At 50.0% G+C, this 27,080-nt stretch overlaps 1 protein-coding gene across 1 annotated transcript in view; it reads left to right on the top strand.

The window, feature by feature from the left end:
* Positions 1 to 26,520, top strand: part of Pex16 (peroxin 16) — a 178,869-nt gene extending 152,349 nt beyond the window's left edge. The window contains exon 7 of the mRNA XM_068389898.1: positions 26,144 to 26,520. Coding sequence (XP_068245999.1) covers positions 26,144 to 26,384 — 241 coding nt within the window. The 3' untranslated portion in view covers positions 26,385 to 26,520. The remainder of the gene's footprint in view (positions 1 to 26,143) is intronic.
* Positions 26,521 to 27,080: the final 560 nt, after the last annotated feature.

Below are 27,080 nucleotides of genomic sequence, written 5' to 3' on the forward strand. Positions count from 1 at the left end.
AGGGTATAAATGAGGCAGGTAAGGGGGAGAGATAAAATAACAAGGAATTAACATATGAGTTACTTGGGGGTAACTACGCTCCCTGCAGCTACTGTAGGAAATTTAAGGGCTTCCAAATGTTTAAGGTAGTGTTTCTTGAACACTGAGGGTGACTTCCACCCTGTATACCTGGAAAGATCCGTAAAATTCATGTGGTGAAAAAAGTTCACCGAAGTAGCAACCGCTCTGATATCATGTGCAAGAGGAAAAGAGTCAGGGCTAGCTTGTTTAATAAAATACAAAATTTGTTGCCTGATCCCTTTAATGGTAATGGTACCGCCTTGTTCTCTAACGAATAGAGGCCCCGAGGAGTTAGAGGAGGTCCGGGATAAATAAGACCTAAGATTAGTAACAGGGCACAGAGACGGATCTTGCGTGAGGGGAACAATTTTCCAGGAGGACCATCTGTTCTGAGGGTCTTCGTTCTTAGCTAAAAAAAATTTGTTAGGTGAAAGAAGGACCTCTCCCGAAGGAAGGAACTCAATATGACCCGGGTCCCTTGACAAAGCTGCCAGTTCAGAAATTCTTGCCCCGGAAGCCAAACTCACCAGGAAAAGTGTTTTCCTGAGAAGGGGAATGTAATCACAAGAACTGTTAATGGTATCAGAAGCCAATTTGAGTACATCATTAAGGAACCAGGTAACCGGGGTAGGACGAGTAACCGGTTTCAGTCTGGCACAGGCTTTCGGAATTGAAGCTAACACAGAGTCGGTTAAGTCTATGTTAAAACCCACTAGGAATATCTTTTTCAAGGCAGATTTAATAGTGGTGATAGTATTGGCTGCCAGACCTGATTCTAATAAAGTTCTAAAGAAAGTGACTGTAAGGTTCAAGTTCATACAGTGTACGTCTGAGTCTATCAAAAATTTAGCCAACTTTTTAACCGCAGAATCATATTGGCGGATGGTGGAATCCCGTTTATCTGATTCTAGGAACAGGGTGTTTTGAGGATCGATATTGGCACCATGCATGGCCGCAAACTTCATGGAGTCCATAAAGTTAGGGCGCTCTGAATGTTTGAGAAAGCGTACTATCTGAGACAGAACCGGATTGGGTATCGGGTGAGGATATAGTCTCAACTCTCGCAGGAGAGGATACCAGTTGCTCTTGGGCCAGTTGGGTGCGACCAAGGCTACTTGTCCCTTGAAGGATCTCAGTTTGTCTAGGACTTTCAGTAAAAGATTCACCGGGGGAAAGAGATAAATCCTTTCCCAGATGTCCCAATTCTGTGACATGGCGTCTGTGGCGTAAGCCTGAGGGTCTAGATTGGGAGCCACATATACTCTCAATTTGTGGTTGGACTCCGTGGCGAAGAGGTCCACTTGGAGACCGGGAACCCGAGAGAGAATCCACCGGAATGACTTTAGATCGAGTGACCATTCCGATTCTAAAGGGGAGGTCCGGGACAAGGCGTCTGCCACTACGTTCCGGACTCCCGCCAGGTGGACAGCTGAAAGATGCCAACGGTTCGAGGCTGCTAGGGAGAATATGGCTACTAGAACATGGTTCAGAGGCCCTGATTTTGACCCGCCTCTGTTGAGGCAGCGAACCACCACTTCGCTGTCGAGGACCAGACGAAGGTGTTGTCTCTTGGGTAGAGCGAGACGTTTCAGGGTTAGAAGAACTGCCATGGCCTCCAGCACATTGATGTGAAATTGGCGGAATAAGGGAGACCAAAGACCTTGAACTTTCCTGAGCTGAGAATAGCCGCCCCAACCTGATAGGGATGCGTCCGTGTGAATGATTAACTTCGGAGGCGGAAATCGAAGGGGAACTGACTTTGACAGATTGTTGGCTCTTGTCCAAGGAAGAAGTCTTTCCCGTAGAATGGGAGGAAGGCGGACTTTCCTGTCCCGGAGCTTCCGGTTCGCCCTCGAACGCCAGACACGATTGATATCTTTCAATTTTGCCTTCAGAAGTAGATCCGTCACTGAGGCAAATTGAAGGGACCCCAGAATCTTCTCTTGGAGTCGTCTGGAACTTACTTTGTCTTTGAGAAAGCGTTTGGTGTTCCTTGCAATCTCTAACCTCTTGGGTTTGGGAAGACACAGAGTATGAGATATAAGATCCCATTGCAGGCCGAGCCATTGGAACTTTGATTTCGGAAGAAGACGGGACTTCTTGAAGTTGATCTGGAAGCCTAGAGATTGAAGATATTGGATGACTCTGTGAGTGGCTTTTAGGCAATTTTGGGAGGTGTCTGACCAAATGAGCCAGTCGTCCAGATAGGCTACTACTTGAATCCCTTGATTTCTGAGTTCCTGAACAGCGACTTCTGCTAACTTTGTGAAGATCCTTGGGGCGATGTTGAGCCCGAAAGGCATCACCTTGAAGGAGTAATTTTTGTCCCCTAGGCGGAAGCCTAGATACGGACGGAAGTGTCTCGCTATCGGGACGTGATAATAGGCGTCTGTAAGATCGATAGAGGTGGTGACGGCCCCACGGGGAAGTAAGGTCCGCACCTGCGAGACGGTAAGCATTCGAAACTTGTCGCATTGAATGGACAAGTTGAGAAGGGATAGGTCTAGAATCACTCTTCTCTTGTCTGAATCCTTCTTCGGGACACTGAACAGCCGACCCTGAAACTTCTGGTGTTTCGTTTCTTGTATGGCGTTCTTTCGTAACAGATCCTGGACAAATTCGACTAGGTCCGGAGTGGAATGTTGATGAAATTTGTTCGGAGGAGGAGGCCCTTGAATCCAACTCCACCCCAGTCCCTTGGAGATGATACTGAAAGCCCAGGGACTGAACCCCCATTTGTTGCGGAAGACATAAAGCCTCCCCCCTACCTGCTGCACCTCAGTATTGGCTTGAGGAGTTGCCTCCACGTCCGCCTCGGAAGTTCTTTCCCTTGCGAAAGAATCTTCCTCTACCTCTGTTCTGGTTTGAACCACGGTGGTAGCCTCTACCTCTGTTATAACTCTGGGAAGAGCTATGAGCCTCATAAGACTGGTTAAAGGCAGGAGAAGTGGTGGAGGCACCGGAAAGCTGGCTCTTAGGGAGCAGAACGGTGACATAGTCGTCCGAAGGAGCCTGAGAGGTGGAAGGCTGTGCAGGAGCAACGGGAGATGGAGGAAGAGGCAGTCGGAACTTGGACGAACTACTCTGCTGTTGCCTGAACTGGGTGGAGGTATACGGGCGGAGCTTCTTCCTACCCCGGGCTTGGTAATTTGCGGGGTCATATTTCCGTTTAGGAGTCAAACCCCAACGGGCTTTAAGGCTCTGATTGACTCTAGTGGCTTCTGCCAAGACTTCCTCTACAAGATCCTCAGGGAAGAGATTTGAACCCCAGCAGGAGGACCGGATAAGCTTATTAGGCTCGTGCCTAATAGTCGCCTCAGCCAGGACGTGTTTGCGACACCTACGTTTAGCAATAGCGAAGTCATAAAGGTCGTAGTATAATGACTGCAACGTAGCCTTATTGAGAGACTTAAAGATACTCTCAGTATCATACGTTAAGGCTATCGACTCCGTGGACGTGGCCAAGTTCAGAGTACGGCCAACACGTAGGCGGGAATCATACTCCTGTTTAATGAGGGATTCCGGGAGACGGGGAAGCCGCTCACTAAACATAACTGAAGCACAGTCCGCTGATAGCTTGCCAGAGTTAAAAGTGGTATGGACATTGTCCCAACACTCAATGCCAGAAGGAAGAAGGAGGGAGATCGGATCCACCTCTCGGATGGGAGGCAAGGGCTTCTCCTCCAGAGCATATTGGAAAGCAAGCTCTGCTACCTTATTGACGCATGGAGTCACGGTGTTTCTGTCCATTAAGAACATTGTGAAGGAGCTCTTATAAGGCGTCAACATGGTGTTGGTGCAACCAATGTCATTCAGGAACCTAGCCCAAACAGATTGGGCTTGTTCTTTTGGGAAGATGACAGTCTCTTTGGGGACCTTATCTAACCGAACCAGAGCTTCCTCGGTAAGCCTGGCATAACCATGAAATGGAAATGCCAGACCAGGAGGAAAGAATTCAAAGTCCTCTAGAGGACGAGTGCCAAGACCTTCCAAAGTTAACATTCCGTCTGAGAACGGGGAATGAAGAGCCATGCGCCAATGATTATTCTTGGTAAACGGCGGGAGCTTAGAGGCATCCGGGATGAGAGAGCTTTGGACTCGCTCCGGAGCACCTTGCTCTAATGCCCCAAGTCTCTGACCGATGTTAGAGAACATCGTGTCCATCTTGGCCTGCATTTCCGACACCAACTTAGCTTGCATCTCCGACACAATGCGAAGCATGGCTGATTCGGAAAGGCCCGGGCTAGGAGCAGGAGTGGTGGATTGTACTCCCAGGTCGTGAGACTTAGAGGAGGAGCCAGAAGCCTTAGATGACGGGTTTGTATTCAGCTTAGAACTATGGGAAGCCTTGTGGGGCTTACTAGCTTTTGGCAAAGTCCTAGATATAGACTTATCTTTGGGGGGAACCGGGTGTGATCGGTGAGACGAATCACGGTCCCCAGAAAGACCATGGAAAGAAGAGAGATCAGATGAAGAAGAAAGAGCGGGGCTGAGGATAGGAATCTCAGCGCCGGTAACACCTGCCTCACTTACCACCCTACCTGCATCCGGATCATCCAACAACATAGGTTCGACGTCCAAGTTCATGGAGGCAACATTGTCTTCCAGATCTCCGGGGGCATCCAACGGATCTTGTTCCTGGTCTATGAATCCCGCAATAGTGGCATCAATGTGGGCAATGATGGGTGCCGCAACATGCCTAGCCACAGCGGCTGAAGACTTGGCGTTAGGGTAGATCATGGCACAGTAGTCTTCAGACAGGATGTAAGGCTGTTTAGTTTTGACGTTTCGGGCAAATCCCCTAACCCACACTTTCAGTGTGGCCCGAGCCGCAGTCTTCTGCTCCGGGGATGCCTGAAATAATAGTGGGAATTATAAAAAGGAAGATTCCCGGTGGTCCTTCAAGGCCATAGAAATCTTACTAAATAGTGTATATATACCAAAAAAGGTAAAATAATTAGAAAGGCAACATAGCCAACGGGACTCACCGAATCAGATCCAAGGGTGGTGATGAGGTCAAAACAGACCATACAGTTATCAGGGTGCCAGACCACTATGTCCTCCAGCTGAACTCCGCAGAGGGCGTGAGACCTACATACGGTATGGCCACAAGGCTGATGAAGAACAGCCGCACAGGCCGTCGTCTGACAATGCACCATCTATAAAAAGAATAGTATATGAGAAACTGTAATTCTCTTAAGTAGGGGCGGACCCGGGCCTTAACATAAGTCTAACTTAAGACTAGAGCTTAACTGTAATACTCTTAAGTAGGGGCGGGTCCGGAGGACCTGGGCCTAAACATAAGTCTAACTTAAGACTAGAGCTTAACTGTAATACTCTTAAGTAGGGGCGGGTCCGGAGGACCCGGGCCTAAACATAAGTCTAACTTAAGACTAGAGCTTAACTGTAATACTCTTAAGTAGGGGCGGGTCCGGAGGACCCGGGCCTAAACATAAGTCTAACTTAAGACTAGAGTATAGCTATCCATTCCGGTCGAGGCGGGATCATAAAAAAGGATGCAACAACAAAGAATTAAGACACATGGTGTCTGATTTCCCGGAGCGAGGTTAAGCCCCGGGCCGGGAAATAAAGGTATATCCATAAACCAATACATATAGGAACTCCGGGATAGTGATCTGTCATATATAATCCTATATAATCATAGGAACTGTTATAAATTAATAGGGGGGGCGGAACTGTAGATAAGAACCGCCAACCGAACCCGGAGGGTTTCGTATAACATAATAAAATTGTGATAGGTGAATATAAAATAGGGTGCACCGGGATCCTACTCTGTTGAAAGGTGGCCAACCCGTCTAGACAGAGACGAAACCGCCGGGACACCCGGAGGACAAAGTCCATAAACACTGAACTACCCCCTCTAAAAGGAGGGAAGGCAACGGTCCCCTAGGAGAGGGGGGAGAGAAGCCTAGCCACCAACCTAGCGAGAGGGGGAGCTTGGGGGAGGATCACGTGATACGGAGCAGCAGGGCTACCAACTGACGATCCCCAAACACTACCAAAACAGATCATACGGAGTAATAAGCACAAATATTCATTATAAAAGTAATAGCGTTGAAAAATATATGAATATACACATAAAAAATTAGGGCAAGGTATGCAACATAAATAAATCCCAAAGGACAGCAACCTGATGGCTTAAATAATAAAAATTGCCGCCCAGTAACGAAGGTCGGCAAGCCATCTACGATACGTAACTGATATCGGCCCTAAATATGAACCACAAGGGTTCTAAACGCTAAATAATGAATATCCACAATAAAACATATAAAAATTTAATTAATAATAAAAATAATACACTTAGTAACACCGTGAGTGAAACTAAAAGCTCTCAGAAACTAAAAGCTCTCAGAAACTAAAAGCTCTCAAAACAGGAGTACCAACTGTAAGCGGAATCAAGCAAGATCGATATGATCGAAGAGAATAAACTCCTATAATTTAAATATTAAACAATCTAGATTGCTCAAAACACAGCAAAACATAGCTTGGTACTCAACTTAGACGGTGTCTCCTGGGAAACCGATGAAGAAGCCATAATCCAGTGGAAAATAAGCAAAATACGAGAGCACAAAAAAAGCGGGTTACAACACAGGCGTGCTAAAAAAGGAGTTGGGTTCTGAGCGGATGCAGAGTTGCTGGTGCCGAGTGAGGTTGAACGGCTCTCCTCTATTGGGGTCTTTGTCGTGGATGAATCTAAATAGTGCGGGACCTCTGGATTATACGCCCAATTTTATACCGACACCAATAGGTGAGCGAGCTAGTTAACCTAGCACTCCTTTACATTTTTTCTCTGGTATATTTAGCAGTAAATTACCTAAGAATAAGTGCTAACAGGAGCTTATTCACTGGCCGGCACAGGTTCAAGCCCAGAAACAAACCTTTGCTATTTATGGGTGACTTACTCTTAGGAGGGAGGAAGTTCTACCAACTGGCCTTGGTCATGACCCGGGGTTCCCTCTAATTGATCTTTGATCTAATTAGTAGGAACCCTACCCTCGCTAAAATCAAAGTATTTTCAAGGTAACTCAATGATAAGGGCCTGCATTAGCTTGTGTGAGAGAGACTCGTGGCTTGACTTTATGTAGGAACTCAAGGATAAGCATAAGTTCTAGACATATCCAATACCCTCCCTCACGAGGTATTGGTGATGTAATAAAGTATTTATTCATACTCAGGATGCACAGGGAAAATGAATCTTACCTGCAGAGGGGTGAGGTCAGCTATGCTTCGGTCTTGCGGAGCTGTTTACCCAGGGGGGGAGAAGGTGAAAGAAAGAAGGGAGCCAGACATTCTTTTCATTCACCCCAGACTAACCCGGGTAACCTCAGCCCTCAACCCTCTGCTACTTTTCTATCAAGGAGCTTTAGGCATTAGATCACTTGTTGTGCGGCCACCACAGGACCAATGGAAAAGTTTTCCATGCTCCTGTAGGTTACGTCTTTCAGGTGGTGGGCTGTGAAGGTCGCTTGACGCTTCCACATGCCTGCTTGCAATACCTGTGCCATGGAAAAATTCTTCTTGAACGCTAGAGACGTTGCAATGCCTCTGACTTCATGAGCTCTGGGTCGGTTGGACAGAGGAGGGTCTGGATATAGAGCGTATTCGATTACTTTCCTTATTCAGGAGGAAATAGTATTCCTTGTGACCCTCCTCTTGACCTTCCTCGTGCTGACAAAAAGTGCTTGTACACGGGGGCGAGCTTTTGCTGTTCTACTTAAGTAACACCTCAGACTCCTTACTGGACATAATAACAGTTGGTCTGGATATTCGGTTACAGAACAAAGACTCTCTATCCGAAATGGGCCGAACCTGGAGTCTGGCACACCCGAATTTTGAGTCTTAGCTGTAAACTCAGGGACGTAGTTGGGGATTACTTCCCCCCATCTCCTAGAGTGGGAGACATCAGCAGATAGATCATGAAGTTTGCTGACTCTTAGCCGAAGCCAGAGCAAGCAGGAACACCGTCTTCCACGTGAGGTAGCAATCGGAGGCCTGGCATAGTGGTTCATAGGGGAAGCCCTACAGAGACCTGAGGACCCGAACCACGTTCCAAGGGGGAGGTCTTAGCTCTGCCTGGGGACAAGTAAGCTCGTAACTACGTTGTAGTGGTTTGCGGACAGTGGCCAGAAGTAGCACCCAAACTGCCTAGTGTCCGAATGCCGACTACAACCCAACGTTCACTACACAAAAAATATACGACAGTGGAATACCCAAAAATCTAGATAACAGGTCAAGAGAACGGAGCACTGGGCACCACCCCTTGATTTATACTGGGCAAAGAGACTCAGCTAGAATCTTACTTCCTTCTTAACTTCCCTTTCATTGGGCTAGCTGGATAGAAGGACAATATAAGAACATTAGGTGAAAGGGACAAATTGTTTGTACTGATAACAGGACACAGAGTGGGAAAAAATTATGATGAATAACTTACTAGAAAGATTTAAAAAAACAACTGCTACTAAGGAAAAAATAATGGCTAAGAAGGGGACACCATGGTGAAAGGTTATGGAATTAAATTCTGTCTTTATAAAAACATGAAAAATATTTATTTGAAAAAGAAAAAAACTGTTAGGATTACATTAACATTGTTTTGTCAATTCAAATAAACAATCAGAGGCAAAATGAACATCCCTTCACACTCCAGCCTGAGGATAACAAGATAAAAAAAAGATTTAAATAAAAAAAAAATAAAAAGAACTAGTCACATGCTGGACAATCACAAGTTTTCCTTTAACTATACTAAATCAACCATCTACAAGAAAATACTGTACTGCAATAATTTTCCCTAAATCTATACTGTCCGTATCAATATCTAGTCTACCATTAGGCTGCAAAATTTCTTAAAAATTTGTGGCTTCTGAACAGTATGGCCGCATACAATGCTGTCCGGGTCTCTGTGGGCTTGGGCTTCTGATAGCAATGTCTAGAAAATCTCCAATTGTAAACCTGCACTGTGATAAGGTTTCATTGTCATCAAAACTTTTCTGACCAACAACAATAGTGTCTACATCTCTCATTCTTGGAAGGGGTTTTTATAATTCTGGAACAATTCAGACTAAACTCGAACACAGTCACTCTCCTCCTAACATCTGAATTCACTTCCCAGGCCTACGACCAGATATGCCATTTCAATAGCTCCTGTGAACCATTAATGTTTATGACACAATCTTATATAACAAGATTCTTCCTCGTTACTTCACACATTGAACCTGTTTTTACATTCTTCCTATATGTCAGAGACTAAAATTTTTACAATCCTCAGTGATACACAGTATGCTATGTTTATTCTACACCCATGAAAATGGATAAGAGGCTAGAACAGTTCTAATAATCTAATGAGGCCCCTCTTCATTGCAAAGTCACACACCCACAAAAAAAATCACAAATTTTAAATAATTTGTATTTTTCCTAATATACTTACCTCGAACTACTTTCTTAGGAGTACCTGGGATCTCCTCCCATCCGTTTTCTGTGAGGGCTAACCTCAGGCGGATAGATACGTGCCCTGAGGCTAAGCCCGGGTCAGGGAGCGTGCTAGCTTGAGTCTCGACCCTCAGTAAGTTCTTGGTAGTTTAGTTACCTAAAGGGTCAGTAAGGCACTCGGGGAAGGAAGGGCGGGCCATTACCCGAAAGTAGTTCGAGGCAAGTATGTTAGGAAAAATACAAATTACTTAAAATTTGTGATTTGTTCCAACACGAGGTACTTCCCTCGAACTACTTTCTTAGGAGACTTACACTTTAGGAGGTGGGAGTGTCCTTCTCGAACCATAGGCCTAGCTAAGCAGGATGAATGGAACCTAGATAGGGGGCTAGGTTCAGAGCTGATCAGAAAACGAAACATAGGAGAAACTACACAAAGAGCTCATGTTAGTGTCTAAGTAACTCACCTGTGCAAGAATTCTTCGGATACATGTCCTCTCGATGATTACGTGTCTTGAGAGCTGGCTCAGGGTCTACCCGAGTCTATCCTAGAGCGGAATAGGGAAGGGGGGAGGAAGAGCAAGGGTTTAGGGAAACGAACCTGTGTCTCTTGGTCTTACTACCCACGATTGTACCTGGGGCTATGTCGTTAAATTGCTTGGAACGCGGAGATGACTGTTCCTATTGAGAACTTGTCTAGGGACTTCCTCGAGCATTCCTTCAGATAGTGAGCCGTGAATGTAGATTGGTTAGCCCAGGTGCCTGCATTTAGGATCTGGCCCACTGCCATGTTCTTCTCGAAAGCTAAGGAGGTACTTAGACCCCTAATGTCTTGGGGCTTGGACTTACCCGGGAGGGGAACGCCCGCACTACTATAGGCCCTGATAATTACCTGTCTCAGCCAGAAGGAGATAGTGTTCTTCGAGACCGGCTTTTTCACTGGACCTGTGGAGACGAAAAGGCTCTTGATACGAGGGCGGAGTCTAGCAGTCCTCTCCAGGTATTTCCTTATGGCTCTGATAGGACACAACTGTAAGTCCTTCGGGTTGTCTGAACGAGGAATTGCTGGTATTGAGAAGCCCTCAAACCTGGGATCCCAAACTGCTGGATTCTGGGTCTTGGCCACAAAAGCCGGGAGGAACTTGAAGGAAACTTCACGCCAGCCCTTCGAGTGTGAGACCTCGAAAGACAGTCCATGAATCTCGCCCACCCTTTTTGCTGAGGCCAACGCTAGCAGAAAAACAGTCTTGAGGGTGAGATCCCTGTCCACGATGTCTTTCAGGAGTTCGAACGGGGGTTCACTTAACATCTTCAGGACCCTCGCCACATCCCACTGCGGCACTCTGACGGCTTGAGGGGGGCATGCTTGCTCGAAGTCTTGATGAGCATCGAGATATGTCTCGAGGCACCCAGGTCGATGCCCTTCAGGAGGAAGACCTGGCCTAAGGCCGCACGGACTCCCTTGATGGCTGGAATAGACATACCGACTACGTCCCTGAGGTGTACCAGGAAATCCGCAATATCAGGAATGGAGGCCCTCAGAGGCTTGATGTTCCTGGAGGAGCACCACTTCATGAAAGTGGCCCATTTGGCTTGATATACTGCTGCCGATGAACGCCTCAGATATCCAGACATCCTTTCTGCCGTTCCTGCTGAATAGCCCTCCTTCCTCAGGAGACGCTCGATAACCTCCACGCGTGAAGGCGGAGGGACCGAAGGTTCTCGTGGAACCTTTGGAAGTGGGGCTGTCGGAGAAGGTCCAGTCTGTCCGGGAGTGGCCACGGCGGAAGGCACGCTAGTTCTTTTAGGTCCGCAAACCACTCTCTCTCCGTCCACCAGGGCGCTACCAAAGACATCCTTAGGTTGTGGGCCCTCCTTACCCTGTTGAGCACTTGTCTGAGCATCGCGAACGGGGGAAGGCGTATACGTCTAGGTTGTCCCAAGGATGTTGGAAGGCGTCCTCTAATGCCGCTTTTGGGTCTGGGACAGGAGAACAGAATACGGGGAGTTGTGCATTCAGTCTTGTTGCGAAGAGATCCATCACTGGCGAGCCCCATTTCTGGATGATGAGCTTGGCTACCTCTGGGTGCAGGGACCACTCGGTTCCTACCACTTGTCCCATCCTGCTGAGGCCGTCGGCCAGGACGTTCTTCTTTCCTGGAATGAACCTTGCTGCGATGGTGATCTGCTCTGAATCGGCCCACTCCAGAAGTTCCAACGTGGGATCGCACAACTCCCTCGATTTCAGTCCTCCCTGCTTCTTTATGTAAGCCACCACCGTGGCGTTGTCGCACATCAGTGCCATGGTGTTTCCCCGGAGCAGATTCACGAACTGCAGGCAAGCCCTTCGAACTGCCCTCAACTCTAGGACGTTTATGTGCTGGGCCTTTTTTGCCTCCGTCCAACTGCCCTCAACTCTAGGACGTTTATGTGCTGGGCCTTTTCTGCCTCCGTCCAACTGCCTCTTGCTGACTTTCTGAGGAGATGGGCACCCCACCCCTCCTTGGACGCCTCTGTGAACAGGAGCATCTCGGGGGGGATCGGCTGCGAAGGGCATCCCCTTGAGGGTGTTCTTTCGGTCTTGCCACCATTCCAGGACTTCCTTCGTTTCCGGGAGAACAGAAACCACCTTGTGGGGGGACTCTCTCTGGTTCCACAGTCCCTTCAGATTCCATTGGACGTTTCTGAGTTTGATCCTCCCTTGGAGAACCAGTTTCTCCAATGATACGAGGTGGCCTATTAACCTCTGTCAGTCTTTCGCCCTCCTGGGCTGTCCCCCTATGAATGGGCGGAGGATCTGGTCCAAGTTGTCCAGCCTCTCCGCCGACGGAAAAGCTCTTACCAAACGGGAATCTAGAACCATCCCGAGGTAGGTCATCCTGGTGGAGGGTGACAGATGAGACTTCTCCAGGTTGATGGTGATGCCCAGAATCCTGCAGAACTGCAGTAGTTCCGCGCCTTGTTCCCTCAGTGCTTCCTCTGAGGATGAAAGCAGCAACCAGTCGTCCAGGTAACGAATCAGGCGGATGCCCCGTTCGTGCGCCCAAACTGAGACTGTTGCAAAGACCCTCGTGAAGACCTGAGGTGCTGTGGACAGTCCGAAGCAGAGGGACTTGAACTGCAATGTCTGGGCACCCCATTTCACCCGAAGGTACTTCCTGCTGGAGGGGTGAACTGGAATTTGGAAATATGCGTCCTTGAGGTCTATGGACATCATGAAGTCCCCTTCCCTCAAGGATTCCAGGACCGACTTCGGGGTGCCCATCTTGAAGTCGGTCTTGCACACAAACTTGTTGAGGGCTGAGAGGTCTATGACCGGTCTCCAGCCTCCCGTTGCCTTCTCCACCAGGAAGAGCCGACAGTAGAAGCCCGGGCTTGGTTCCTGTACCGTTTCCATTGCTCCTTTCGCAAGCATCGCTGAGACTTCCTCTTGCAAGGCTGTGTTCTTCAAGGGGTCCTTGGGAGCTAACCACTCCGCCCGAAGGTCTGGAATTAAGAGGCGGGGGTTCTGCTAGGAATGGTAACTGTACCCTTCCTTTAACGCTGTTACTGTCCACGTGTCTGCCCCGTGGTTCTTCCATGCTTGCCAAAAACGTCTGAGGCATCCCCCCACCTGAGGCTTGGGCAGGAGTAGGGGGCCTCTCCCCTTATCTCCTTCTGGAGGATCGACCTGTACGTCCTCTACTTGCGGCCGAGTAGGAGGTCCTGAAGGAGGCCAGGGCTGATGCTGCTCCCCTACGGGAGGGCTGCGAAAACTGCGACCAAGGAGCTGCTGGGACATCTCTCCTGGGCTGGCTAGGCGAGGCCCGAGGAGGAGGAGGGACATCAGATGGAGGTCTTCTGTAGATGGGTCTCCGTAGTGACTGGGATCTAGGTTCACCCACGTCTTTACGCTTTTGGACCTTCTCCATAATTTCTTCCGCCGCCTTCAGGGGGAAGAGAGTGTCGTCCCACAGAGGCAGGCTCCTCAAAGATCTCGCTTCCCTGTCCGGAATCTTTCTGGACAGCTTATTCAGGACAGTGTCCCGCCTTCTAAGAACCCAGTTGGCTGAAAGGGCTAGGGACTGGTATGATAAGAACTTCAGAGCTCTACCACCCGAGATAATTAACTCCTTCAGTAGAGCCTGATTCCCCGGGACAGAGAGGTCGTAGGAGGACTGGATTCCTACGAGGGCGGACGCCCACCAGTCCAGCCAGGAGGAGACGTTAGCCAGGTCCTTAGCCATCTCCTCCATCATCGTCGCCTCCGACTGAGAGAAGCAGACTGGGGCAGACGAGGCTCTGTCTTCTGGGGCCCCTTGGCCTAATACTTCGAGGGAAGGCTCCATCTTGCAGGCCCCAGGTCGCTGTCCCTCTGGGAGGTAAAACTTGCTCTGGGACCTCATTCCCTGGAGCAACTTTGAGGAACTCTGTGATTTAGGGGCCTATGCATTGTTCGCCACTATCTTGTTGACATGAGCTCTATCGAGCCTCACGTCTCTGGCTACCGGAAGCGCCAACGAAGGCCTCTGCTGGACGGGGTCCTCCATTAGCCTATTGAGGCTGGAGCGCCAGGCATCTCCGGCGGAGGGTTCGGGCTCTTCTATCCTGTGGTGTCTCCTGATGAGCCATATCACCCTCCTGTACGCCGAGTCCTCCGCTGCTACGCCCTCTACATTGTTGTCCGCGTCCTCTGTCTGGCGGCCTGTCTCTCTAGACGGAGCTCCGCCGACGGGTGCCTCCGTGTAGGGTTCCTGACGTAGGACGGGTATTGCCGTGGCGGCGCGGGCCTCCGTCCTAGGTCTGTCCTTTGTTGTGGAGGACCATGCTTCCGTGGGCTTGCCCGACGGAGGAAGCCGTCTCTCCTTTTCTAGGGGCTGAGGCGCTACTTTGGAGGGCGAGACGAGGCTGCCCGACCGAAGGGGCGACTCCCTCCGCTGGGCGGAGTGAGTCGGGACCTTCGCGGTCTTACGCCTGTCCGCTGAGGTCAGCGAGGCCGAGTCCTTCCGTGGTTCGAGCTTGTGGCTGGCGGTGAACCTTTCAGGAGACCTGTTTCTAGGGCGCCAACGCGAAGTGCTCGGGACCGAAGTAAGGTCCAAGAGCTTACTGCGGGGAATGACCACCCTATCTTCACCTGGAGATCCGCTCCTCCTAAATTTCCTCCTGCGGGACCTGGATCGTCTTCTTCCGTGGTGAGAGCTGGAGCGTGAGCGAGAACGGGAAGGCCTTTTCCGGGACCTCTCACACGTCCGACGGTGTTTCTTCCGGGCTTCACCTTTCGAGGAATTTGAGGCCCCTGCTACCGATGAATCCGAAGACCCTGCGTACCCCGTCCGTGGGGCAGGGGTGTGGAGCGCCGGTGACTGAACGACTTGATGGACCACGGAGGGCGTAGGCTGCAGAAACTCGTCCGGTAATGAAGCTGACGGCACTGGGGGAGAGCGTGGCCGCTCTACGTTGGGGAACCATATGCCAAGGCCTTCCTCCAACCTCAAGGGAGACCTGTAGGGCATCCTCGGAGGTATCCATTCGCGGGGGTCTGACGTCGGTGAATTTTCCTTCCCGGGGTCGCCTTCAGCTGCTGAGAAACCTGAAAAACATGCCCATGATGCAGGTGAAGAGGCAGGGACATTTTTACTCCACATGGGGTCATCTGAAGAGACGTGACCCGCGAGCACTGAGGCAGCGTCTCTAGGACCCCCACTAAACTCACCTTCAGGACCCCACTTGCCTGGAATGAAGCTGCTACCCCACTATCATGAAGAACAGACACCTGGGGAAGAGCCACTGGCTTCTTCCCCGCAACGAACTTACCTCGTCCCCTACTCTGGGTAGGGGAAGGTGGTAGAGAAACTCTTTCTGAAGCCTCTCCTGGTGACGTCAAGGGAGAAGAGGTGCTAGCTTTCTTGGGCGACCTCTTGGAAGACTTCTTTTTAGTACCGAATCGTACCCACTGCACCTCATTCCACGATTCGCACTCTGGACACGTGTCCGACGGGGAACACACTCTGCCCCTGCACGACGAGCACAAAGAGTGAGGGTCTACCTCCGGCTTGGACAGGAACGCACCACACGACTTCCCGGCCATAGGCCCAGGACACTAGCAATATACTAGCAATACACTAGCAATACACCGCAAGACACAGGAACGTAGCGGGAAAGGATAAGGAAGCACGAGGTTAACACGTGAGAACGCGGAAACACAAAGGGAAAGCACAGGGTTAACACGCGAGACCGTGGGGGCACAAAGGGAAACCACAGAGATACCACGTGGGGACCACACGGGACACAAAGGGTCGCACTGAGATTAAGGAGAGCGTCGAGATGATATCGCGACGCGACCAGAGAACTTACTGAGGGTCGAGACCCAAGCTAGCATGCTCCCTGACCCGGGCTTAGCCTCAGGGCACGTATCTATCCGCCTGAGGTTAGCCCTCACAGAAAACGGAAGTAGGGTAAACTACACAAAACTCTGGTCGGATGGGAGGAGATCCCAGGTACTCCTAAGAAAGTAGTTCGAGGTAAGTACCTCGTGTTGGAACAAAATAAGATTCAGTATAAGTTTTCTTCCACATAAAAGATACTACTCCCCATGCAAACCTGCTTGTAAGTCTTCACCAGGCTGACTAGCAACATAAACAGGTGCAGGATGATGCAGTACCCTTCCAATTATTTTTTCAATTACCAAATTCTAGTTGCCTCTTCAAACCCTACAGGGAGTAGGGCGTGCTGCAAAAAAAAAAAAATATTGTTAGACAAGTTGTAGGACCAAAAATATAACAGATAACACATATGTAATGAAAAAGTGAAAAAGTTGTATTTTTCTTAACTATATTATTAATTTTTCCACAATGTATGAGCAAAGAAAAGTTCCAACGAGGAGGAAATATCGACTCCTTTCAGTCTAAAGGGAAGACTCAAGGCTGAGCGATAGCCTTTGACTGCCGAGACCGAGAGAAGCATTTCTTCCCGAAGGTATAGGCCTACAAGAAACTCTGTTATAGTTGGAACAGAGGCATCGAGGGGACAGATACCCCTTCCACGACACTAACCACAGAAAACTGACCACTTCGCCTGGTAGACTGCTTCTGTGGATCTCCTGAGGTGTCCAGCAATTCTTTTCGCAACCGGTTGCGAAAAGCCTCTCTGTGTGAGGAGGTGCTGGATAGTCTCCAGGCGTGAAGTCGAACCGAAGCTACGGCTTTGTGGAAGATGTTGGCATGTGGTTGTTTGAGGAGGTCGTGCTGTGGAGGGAACTCCCTCGGGATCTCTGTGAGGAGATGCAGAAGGTCCGGAAACCATTCTGCGTGATGCCATAGCAGAGCTATGAGGGTCATTTGAAAATTGTTGCTTGCTCGTACCTGGTTGAGGACTTTTCTTATAAGACAGAACGGGGGAAACGCGTAAGCGTCCAGGTTTATCCACCGTTGTTGGAAAGCATCTTGCCAAAGAGCTTGGGATCCGGGAATGGGGAGCAGTACAACGAGAGCCTGAAATTCAGGGCCGTTGCGAACAGATCCACAGTCGGGGAACCCCACAAAGTCAAGATTTTGTTGGCTGTCAGAGGATTCAAAGACCACTCGGTGCCAACTATCTGAGTCTCTCTGCTCAGCTTATCTGCTAGCACATTCCACTTGCCTGGAATGAAGCGAGCTGATAGTCACTGAGTTGTCCTCTGCCCATCTGAGTATCTCTACTGCAAGTTGGCACAGCTGCTGCGAAAAGGTACCGCCTTGTTTGCTTAGATAAGCTACTGCCGTGGTGTTGTCGCTCATCAACACCACGGAGTGCCCCACCAGGACCTGATGGAACTTTTTGAGGGCCAGAAAGGCTGCCCTCATCTCTAAGAGATTTAAGTTCTGGTACCTTTCTGATTCGAACCATTGGCCGGAGATGTAATGGTGCAGCACGTAAACCCCCACCCTTCTTTTGACGCATCCGAAAAAAAGCATAAATTCCAGGGGAGAGACAAGAAAATCGATCCCTTTGCAGAGGGTTCGGGCTCTTCTATCCTGTGGTGTCTCCTGATGAGCCATATCACCCTCCTGTACGCCGAGTCCTCCGCTGCTACGCCCTCTACATTGTCGTCCGCGTCCTCTGTCTGGCGGCCTGTCTCTCTAGACGGAGCTCCGCCGACGGGTGCCTCCGTGTAGGGTTCCTGACGTAGGACGGGTATTGCCGTGGCGGCGCGGGCCTCCGTCCTAGGTCTGTCCTTTGTTGTGGAGGACCATGCTTCCGTGGGCTTGCCCGACGGAGGAAGCCGTCTCTCCTTTTCTAGGGGCTGAGGCGCTACTTTGGAGGGCGAGACGAGGCTGCCCGACCGAAGGGGCGACTCCCTCCGCTGGGCGGAGTGAGTCGGGACCTTCGCGGTCTTACGCCTGTCCGCTGAGGTCAGCGAGGCCGAGTCCTTCCGTGGTTCGAGCTTGTGGCTGGCGGTGAACCTTTCAGGAGACCTGTTTCTAGGGCGCCAACGCGAAGTGCTCGGGACCGAAGTAAGGTCCAAGAGCTTACTGCGGGGAATGACCACCCTATCTTCACCTGGAGATCCGCTCCTCCTAAATTTCCTCCTGCGGAACCTGGATCGTCTTCTTCCGTGGTGAGAGCTGGAGCGTGAGCGAGAACGGGAAGGCCTTTTCCGGGACCTCTCACACGTCCGACGGTGTTTCTTCCGGGCTTCACCTTTCGAGGAATTTGAGGCCCCTGCTACCGATGAATCCGAAGACCCTGCGTACCCCGTCCGTGGGGCAGGGGTGTGGAGCGCCGGTGACTGAACGACTTGATGGACCACGGAGGGCGTAGGCTGCAGAAACTCGTCCGGTAATGAAGCTGACGGCACTGGGGGAGAGCGTGGCCGCTCTACGTTGGGGAACCATATGCCAAGGCCTTCCTCCAACCTCAAGGGAGACCTGTAGGGCATCCTCGGAGGTATCCATTCGCGGGGGTCTGACGTCGGTGAATTTTCCTTCCCGGGGTCGCCTTCAGCTGCTGAGAAACCTGAAAAACATGCCCATGATGCAGGTGAAGAGGCAGGGACATTTTTACTCCACATGGGGTCATCTGAAGAGACGTGACCCGCGAGCACTGAGGCAGCGTCTCTAGGACCCCCACTAAACTCACCTTCAGGACCCCACTTGCCTGGAATGAAGCTGCTACCCCACTATCATGAAGAACAGACACCTGGGGAAGAGCCACTGGCTTCTTCCCCGCAACGAACTTACCTCGTCCCCTACTCTGGGTAGGGGAAGGTGGTAGAGAAACTCTTTCTGAAGCCTCTCCTGGTGACGTCAAGGGAGAAGAGGTGCTAGCTTTCTTGGGCGACCTCTTGGAAGACTTCTTTTTAGTACCGAATCGTACCCACTGCACCTCATTCCACGATTCGCACTCTGGACACGTGTCCGACGGGGAACACACTCTGCCCCTGCACGACGAGCACAAAGAGTGAGGGTCTACCTCCGGCTTGGACAGGAACGCACCACACGACTTCCCGGCCATAGGCCCAGGACACTAGCAATATACTAGCAATACACTAGCAATACACCGCAAGACACAGGAACGTAGCGGGAAAGGATAAGGAAGCACGAGGTTAACACGTGAGAACGCGGAAACACAAAGGGAAAGCACAGGGTTAACACGCGAGACCGTGGGGGCACAAAGGGAAACCACAGAGATACCACGTGGGGACCACACGGGACACAAAGGGTCGCACTGAGATTAAGGAGAGCGTCGAGATGATATCGCGACGCGACCAGAGAACTTACTGAGGGTCGAGACCCAAGCTAGCATGCTCCCTGACCCGGGCTTAGCCTCAGGGCACGTATCTATCCGCCTGAGGTTAGCCCTCACAGAAAACGGAAGTAGGGTAAACTACACAAAACTCTGGTCGGATGGGAGGAGATCCCAGGTACTCCTAAGAAAGTAGTTCGAGGTAAGTACCTCGTGTTGGAACAAAATAAGATTCAGTATAAGTTTTCTTCCACATAAAAGATACTACTCCCCATGCAAACCTGCTTGTAAGTCTTCACCAGGCTGACTAGCAACATAAACAGGTGCAGGATGATGCAGTACCCTTCCAATTATTTTTTCAATTACCAAATTCTAGTTGCCTCTTCAAACCCTACAGGGAGTAGGGCGTGCTGCAAAAAAAAAAAAATATTGTTAGACAAGTTGTAGGACCAAAAATATAACAGATAACACATATGTAATGAAAAAGTGAAAAAGTTGTATTTTTTCTTAACTATATTATTAATTTTTCCACAATGTATGAGCAAAGAAAAGTTCCAACGAGGAGGAAATATCGACTCCTTTCAGTCTAAAGGGAAGACTCAAGGCTGAGCGATAGCCTTTGACTGCCGAGACCGAGAGAAGCATTTCTTCCCGAAGGTATAGGCCTACAAGAAACTCTGTTATAGTTGGAACAGAGGCATCGAGGGGACAGATACCCCTTCCACGACACTAACCACAGAAAACTGACCACTTCGCCTGGTAGACTGCTTCTGTGGATCTCCTGAGGTGTCCAGCAATTCTTTTCGCAACCGGTTGCGAAAAGCCTCTCTGTGTGAGGAGGTGCTGGATAGTCTCCAGGCGTGAAGTCGAACCGAAGCTACGGCTTTGTGGAAGATGTTGGCATGTGGTTGTTTGAGGAGGTCGTGCTGTGGAGGGAACTCCCTCGGGATCTCTGTGAGGAGATGCAGAAGGTCCGGAAACCATTCTGCGTGATGCCATAGCAGTGCTATGAGGGTCATTTGAAAATTGTTGCTTGCTCGTACCTGGTTGAGGACTTTTCTTATAAGACAGAACGGGGGAAACGCGTAAGCGTCCAGGTTTATCCACCGTTGTTGGAAAGCATCTTGCCAGAGCTTGGGATCCGGGAATGGGGAGCAGTACAACGAGAGCCTGAAATTCAGGGCCGTTGCGAACAGATCCACAGTCGGGGAACCCCACAAAGTCAAGATTTTGTTGGCTGTCAGAGGATTCAAAGACCACTCGGTGCCAACTATCTGAGTCTCTCTGCTCAGCTTATCTGCTAGCACATTCCACTTGCCTGGAATGAAGCGAGCTGATAGTCACTGAGTTGTCCTCTGCCCATCTGAGTATCTCTACTGCAAGTTGGCACAGCTGCTGCGAAAAGGTACCGCCTTGTTTGCTTAGATAAGCTACTGCCGTGGTGTTGTCGCTCATCAACACCACGGAGTGCCCCACCAGGACCTGATGGAACTTTTTGAGGGCCAGAAAGGCTGCCCTCATCTCTAAGAGATTTATGTTCTGGTACCTTTCTGATTCGAACCATTGGCCGGAGATGTAATGGTGCAGCACGTAAACCCCCACCCTTCTTTTGACGCATCCGAAAAAAAGCATAAATTCCAGGGGAGAGACAAGAAAATCGATCCCTTTGCAGAGGTTCGGCTCCGCCAGCCACCACCTGAGGTCTGACTGTTCCTCTAGCCCTATGCAGACTAAGTGATCCCGGGAATCGGATTGTTGGTTCTAATGGGATTTTAGTCGCCACTGGAGAGATCTCATCCTGAGGCGACTGTTGGGGACCAGTTGAAGAGAGGTGGCAGGGAAGACGAAGCTAATACTGCGCCGGGAGGGCTTCCCAACTGAGGAAGACCTGTGCTATCTCCCTCAGTTTCTGGATCCTTTCGTCTGATGGAAACGCTTTGTGCCTTAGGGTGTCTAATTGCATGCCTAGGTTTACCAGTTCTTGAGAGGGGAGCAGGTGAGACTTCTCGAGATTTACCACGATCCCCAGATCCTGGCAAAACCTTAGTAGCTCGTCTCGGTGGCGGAGAAGGGCCGCCTCCGAGTCTGCCAGAATCAGCCAGTCGTCCAAGTATCTTAGGAGACGGATGCCGACTCTGTGAGCCCGAGATGATACTAGGGCAAATACTCGTGAATACCTGGGGTATTGCTGAACTGTTAATGCTTCCGATTGAACATGAATCTCAGATACTTCCTGGAAGACGTGTGAATTGGGATCTGGAAGTATGCGTCCTTTATATCTAGAGTGCACATGAAGTCATGGGGTCTTATCGCTTGTCTGACTGTGTCGGCCGTCTCTATCCTGAAAGGTGTCTGTTCGACAAACCTGTTCAGGGCCGAGAGGTCGATGACTGGTCTCCAGACGCCTATTTCACACAAAAGAGTCAACTGTAAAAGCCTGGGGACCTGTCGAGGACCTCCTGGAGAGCGTCCTTCTCCAACATGGACTGGACTTCTGCCCTGAGGACAAACTCCTGTACGGATTCCTTCGCACAGGAGTTCGATGGAATCGGCACTCGAGTCAGTGGAGGTGGAGGTGGAGAGCGTGTGAACGGGATATGATACCTTTAACGAATTGCTTCGACCGTCCAGGGTTTGGCCCCGTGGTGAAGCCACCTCTGCCAGCGTCTTTGCAGGCCCCCCCACAGGTGGGCAAATGGGAGGATTGCCTGTTCTATTGGGACCAGCCTTGGCCGGATCCCTTCTTACCCTTTCCTCCACGAAAGGACTTTTTGCTGTGAAAGGCCTGCTTCGCACCCTTTTCACCCTGCTGTTTTGGGTCTCTAGCCCTTTTCGGTTGCGGGTTTTGCTGTTCTTTCCGCTGTGGTTGAGAGGGGTAAGGTCTAGCTGTTAAGACCTTTTGGAGGAGGGAGTCCTGGCTGGACTTCCTCCACCTCTCTGCCACCTTCTCGACATCCTCGCGATGGAACAAAGAATTGCCCTCGAAAGGAGCATTTCTCAGTCTTGCTACTTCGGCCTGAGGGAGATGTCTATGGAACTTGCCTATAACGGCATCTCTCCTCTTCAGGATAGTGTTGGCCCAAAGGTTCACTACCTGATGGGAGAGGAACTCGATGGCCCGAGTGCCAGACAGTAATTAAGTCTCCAAAGGCTTCTGGAGCACTCCCGAGACAGGTCCTTAGACCGCATCAGTTGTCCTAAGGATCCTAACCAGAAGTCTAGCCACGAAGTAGTCTGCATGGCGTACTTCGCCACCTTCTCCTGGTTCAGGATTTCGGAGGCCGGAAAGGAGACTGTGGCCTTCGAGAGTGCCTCTATAGAGTGGTCGAGAGGCAGCGTTGGAAGAGATTCCCCCGAGGATCTCTCAGTACCTCATCTGAAACACATACGTAGGAGGTAATAGCTTGGAGGACGAGCTGGAGCGGAGAGAGGAGGTGGACCCAGTTGCCTGGGACACTACCTTTTGTTTGCCACTCATCAACCCCATTGACCAGGGCAAAGCTGCACTGGTCCTCTGAGGTTTCTGAGTGCCGTACAACTGGTCAAGGACCGTTTCTTTTCCATTTAGAGGGGCTGCCAATGGATCTGGTAGTCCATTGATGGAATGGATGCAGGCTAGGACCTGCCAGAAGGCATGTTCCGACTCCTTCCTCTCATCCTCCGTAAGCTTAGGGCTAGCGGCTGCTAGCAGAGCGTCGTCCTCGAGATCGCTCTGCCCTTCCACGTCCGAGCTCTCATCCATAGGAGCCCGGAGTGGGTCGAAGTCGTCAACTGGATAGACTAGGGATAGGGAGACTGCCGAGGAGGTGTTCATTTCCGGCTGCCTGGGAGGCAGTGAGGAAGGAAGCCTGGCCGAGGATTTTGGGACGGTGAACAAATCCTTCAGTTCCCTCCCACGAGGGCGGAGGTCCTCTGTTCCCAAGGGCCTAGAGGGCTCTGTCGGCTTACGGGTGGAATGTAAGTCCGTTGCCATATGGGGTGAGTCCCGTCCGGTCGCAGGTCGTGCCTCCTTAGGCACTACTGTATCTCGACCGGTGAGGGACGGAAGGAGTCTCCATAGGAAGTAACCCTATCCTCCTTGGGAGCGAAGGACGAATCCTTTTCCTTTTCCCCTTTGGTCTGGCCTGTGGCGTCTCGAACTGCAGGGGGCTACCATGAGGTTCATGCCTAATCTCCTCCAGAGGTCTTTTGCGAGGGGATGACTGTCTCCCCTTGCCAGAAGGACCCGCCTGTGTGGAATCTTTCGAACTCCTCCTAGGATCAGAAGGAGGAGAGGACCCTGGGAAGAGAGGAGGCGATAAAGGTATCCTAGGTGTGTCACCTAAGGACTGGGAGCGGGGAACGACTCCTTTCATGGTTTGGTGCATTACATTGAATAAGGCGCTAAGCCACGAGGGTCATGTGCTCCCGAGGAACTAAGGGAGAGTTCCTTAGGAAGGCACTGCTCCTTGGGTTTAGGAACCTAGGGAGGTTTCCTAACCCTCTTGTCTGAGGGAGGCTTCCCTACAGGCAAGATCGGCACAAGCCTACCTTTAGGGATAGGATCTGGGCTCGGTCACGCAGGTGACTGTTGTCTCTGTTGAGGCCTAAGAGGCTTGAGAGACTCAATGTGACCGCCAAGATAGTCGCGCGCTCGTTCGGCGAACTCTTGGTAGGCGGAAGGGTGCTCGTGCATGTGCCCTTCCTGAATGCGCGCATAAGGTTGTTCGCACGTGCCCTTCCTGATTGCGCGCACCTTTTTCGTGCTTGTCGCGCGCATAAGGTTATTCCCGCGCATGGCGCACAACAGGTTGTTTGATTGCATGCGAGCAACAGAATGTTTGCGCATATGGCGCGCCATAGGATGAACCCGCGCCCCATGTTCACCATTTTGTTTGCGTGCGACAAGCTAGTCGTGCGCGCGATAGCTCTCAGGTTGGTGAGAGAACACACTGCTACACTCACCCGAAAGTTCACGATAGCTTGTGTTGTGTGAGCGCGAACAATCATCACAACGAGAGTTTTAAAACTCTGTCTAAAAAGAATGACTATGGTCATGAGAACCCGAAAGGTCAGCGTGAACTGTGTTGCGCGAATCCGAATGATTAACGCAACGAGAAACTGAAGTTTCTCTGTCATGAGACCCCGGAGGGTCAACGTGACTAAGGGTATGAGTGATCAAAGGCCCAACGTAGCCTGTGTTGCGAGACCCTGAAGAGTCAGCGCAACGAGAAACCGAAGTTTCCCAGTCACGAAACACCGAAGTGTTAGCGTGACTAAAGTTACGAGAGCCCAAGAGTTCAGCGTAACTCAGGTTATGAGACCCCGAAGGGTTAACGTAACGAGGAACCGAGGTTCCTCTGTCATGAGACCCCGAAGGGTCAGCGTGACTGACGGTATGAGAACCCGGAGGTTCAACGTTACCATTGTTACGAGAGCCCGAGGGTTCAGCGTAACAGAAACCCGAAGGTTTCAAGTCGCAAGAGCCCGAAGGTTCAGCGCGACTGAGACCCGAAGGACTCCTGCTGTCAGGAGAACCCGCAGGATCAACATGACGAGAGCCTGAAGGCTCACGATCACGCCAGCTCAAAGCGTGATCGTCACGAGACCCCGAAGGGTCAACGTGAGGAGAACCATCAGGTTCAAAAAGACGTCTCCTCACAGCCCGAGGAGGAGAACGTCCGGGGTGGAGAGGGGTCACCCACCTCTCCACTCTACGAACCTCCGGAGAGGAACGTTCAACAGACTCTGCCCGAGGGGGAGACTGATCAAGGTCTACAGATAATTCCTCCGCAGGGGAGGAGAGTACACCCGAAGGAGAACTACGCTTATAACAAGGTTCTCTTTCCGCCCCTGGAGGAGAACCAAAAGCGTAAGGAGATTGCCGATGTAAAGAGACGATCTTTTCTCGCGAACGAGAGATATGTTCCCTGAAGGGGAAGCTTGCCTTGGAGAGAGCCCTGCCACCGCCCCTGGTGGGTTAGCTAACTCCTCGGCGTCGGAACCAGACTCTCGGCCTGACCGACGGGCAACAGCGCCTGCGCCCACAAGAGGAGGATCAACAACAGCGCCTGCGCCCACAAGAGGAGGATCAACCTCCGCAGAGGAAGGAGATGACCGCCTTCTCTCTGCTCCCCTTTGAAGGAGTTCGAGGAGAACTTCCTTCCAGCAATGCCACAAAGACCCAAGGTCTGGAAAGGAACAGGCGCTCCCTGGGGGAAGAGAAGGAGCCGACTCACTAGGGGAGCCGCCACCTTCGCCTATCCCGCAGGGTTCACCTGGAGTCACAAGCCCTGCACTACTGCTCGACTGTCCCCCGGAAGGGCCTGGTCGAGAATTAGCTTCGGGTAGAGATTTGGGCGTAGAGGAAGCAGAAGCCCGCGATTTCTTTGATTTCGAGGAAGACCCCGTTAGCGAAGATTCGCGTTTAGATTATTTCTTCTTCTTATGCGCAAACCTCTCCCAATGGGAGGCAGGCCACTCCCTACACTCAGCAAGCCGGGCATAAAGGGTGTGGGTCCGTCTCCACGGACGACATGAAGGTACCGTAGCGGCGGCCTTCAATACCTGGACATGTCCGCATAGCGGGACAATAACCAAACACACACCGATACAGACAAAAGAAAAAGGAATAGTAATAAAGTCAAGGCAGTTTATTTAACGGGAGAGAGAGACGGTACGTCCGCACTCTACCGACCCAAAAGTAAAAGTGGTTACTCAACCAACAGGTGTGAGTGAGCGAGGTAGCCAGTCTACCCCAACCCCCTCCCGCTAAGTAGCGGATGGTGTAATTATCCCTCACTAAAATTGTCTTGACTGGTTTTCAGTGTTGCCGAAAGTAATACCCTATAAATAGCGAAGGTTTGTATCTGTGTCGGAACAAGTACTGTTTTAGTTTTATATAGAAATTTTAATCAAAACAAATTTTGTATTAATTCTCTTATTTTGCTTTTATTCACAGCCTGAAGTTGTATGATGACACCAAACTAACAAAACTAGAGAAGGCTGAAATTATTCATAGAAGAATTGGCCTTGTGTACTATCTTGTACGTTCTCCAGCATTCCACAGTGTTACACACAAGCGAATTGAACGCTTTTTGTCATCTGTTGGCAATAGAATTCCTTTAGCTCGGACAGTTTGCCAGCCAATTCTTGAGTACATTCCTGAATGGCAAAAGATATATGCATATACTTGGAGTTAGGAAATATATTTACAATAAATATTTGTTGACAGATGAATATATTCTTAGTTATTTTAATCTTTGGGCCAGTTTTAGCTTTAAAAATAAGTTGATTACTTTGTAACGTAACTGTCGGAATAAATTGCCAAAGTTAGTACTTTATTGTATTTATTTTTTCCTAAATATTTTAGGGCATCACAAATAGTCTATCAGCGTGAATGGCAAATGTCTTGTTACAACATACAAAAGTATAATTCATACAAAATCAAATTTATAGTTTTTTTTTATAAACAAAATCCTTCATTGGCAGTTCATACAAAAACAAACCCATAGTTTTAAAAGTATAATTCATACAAAAGCAAATTTATAGTATCACAAAATCCATCATTGGCAGTTCATACAATAACAAACCTATAGTTTTAAAAGCAGTAAAAATAAAATTCCGATTCTAAATAGGAAATAAGCAAAATGGATTAATCCACCTTAAATTTGGGATACTCAAACTCCTTTGAAGCTTTTGATTTCTTCGTTCTGCTTATTCCCAAGTACATTTGTGAAACTGTGTACTTTTGGCCCACAGTGTCATTCTTTTTCAGTCTTCACTCAATGGTGATGTTTGGTTGCCTTTTCATGAAGTTGATGTTTGGTTGCCTTTTCATGATGAAGTTTTTAGCCAAATATTCTGCATGTCTCTGATGCTTATACTGTACAGTCTTA

Source organism: Palaemon carinicauda, chromosome 16 (genome assembly GCF_036898095.1).
Source record: "Palaemon carinicauda isolate YSFRI2023 chromosome 16, ASM3689809v2, whole genome shotgun sequence".
NCBI classification, from domain to species: Eukaryota; Metazoa; Arthropoda; class Malacostraca; order Decapoda; family Palaemonidae; genus Palaemon; species Palaemon carinicauda.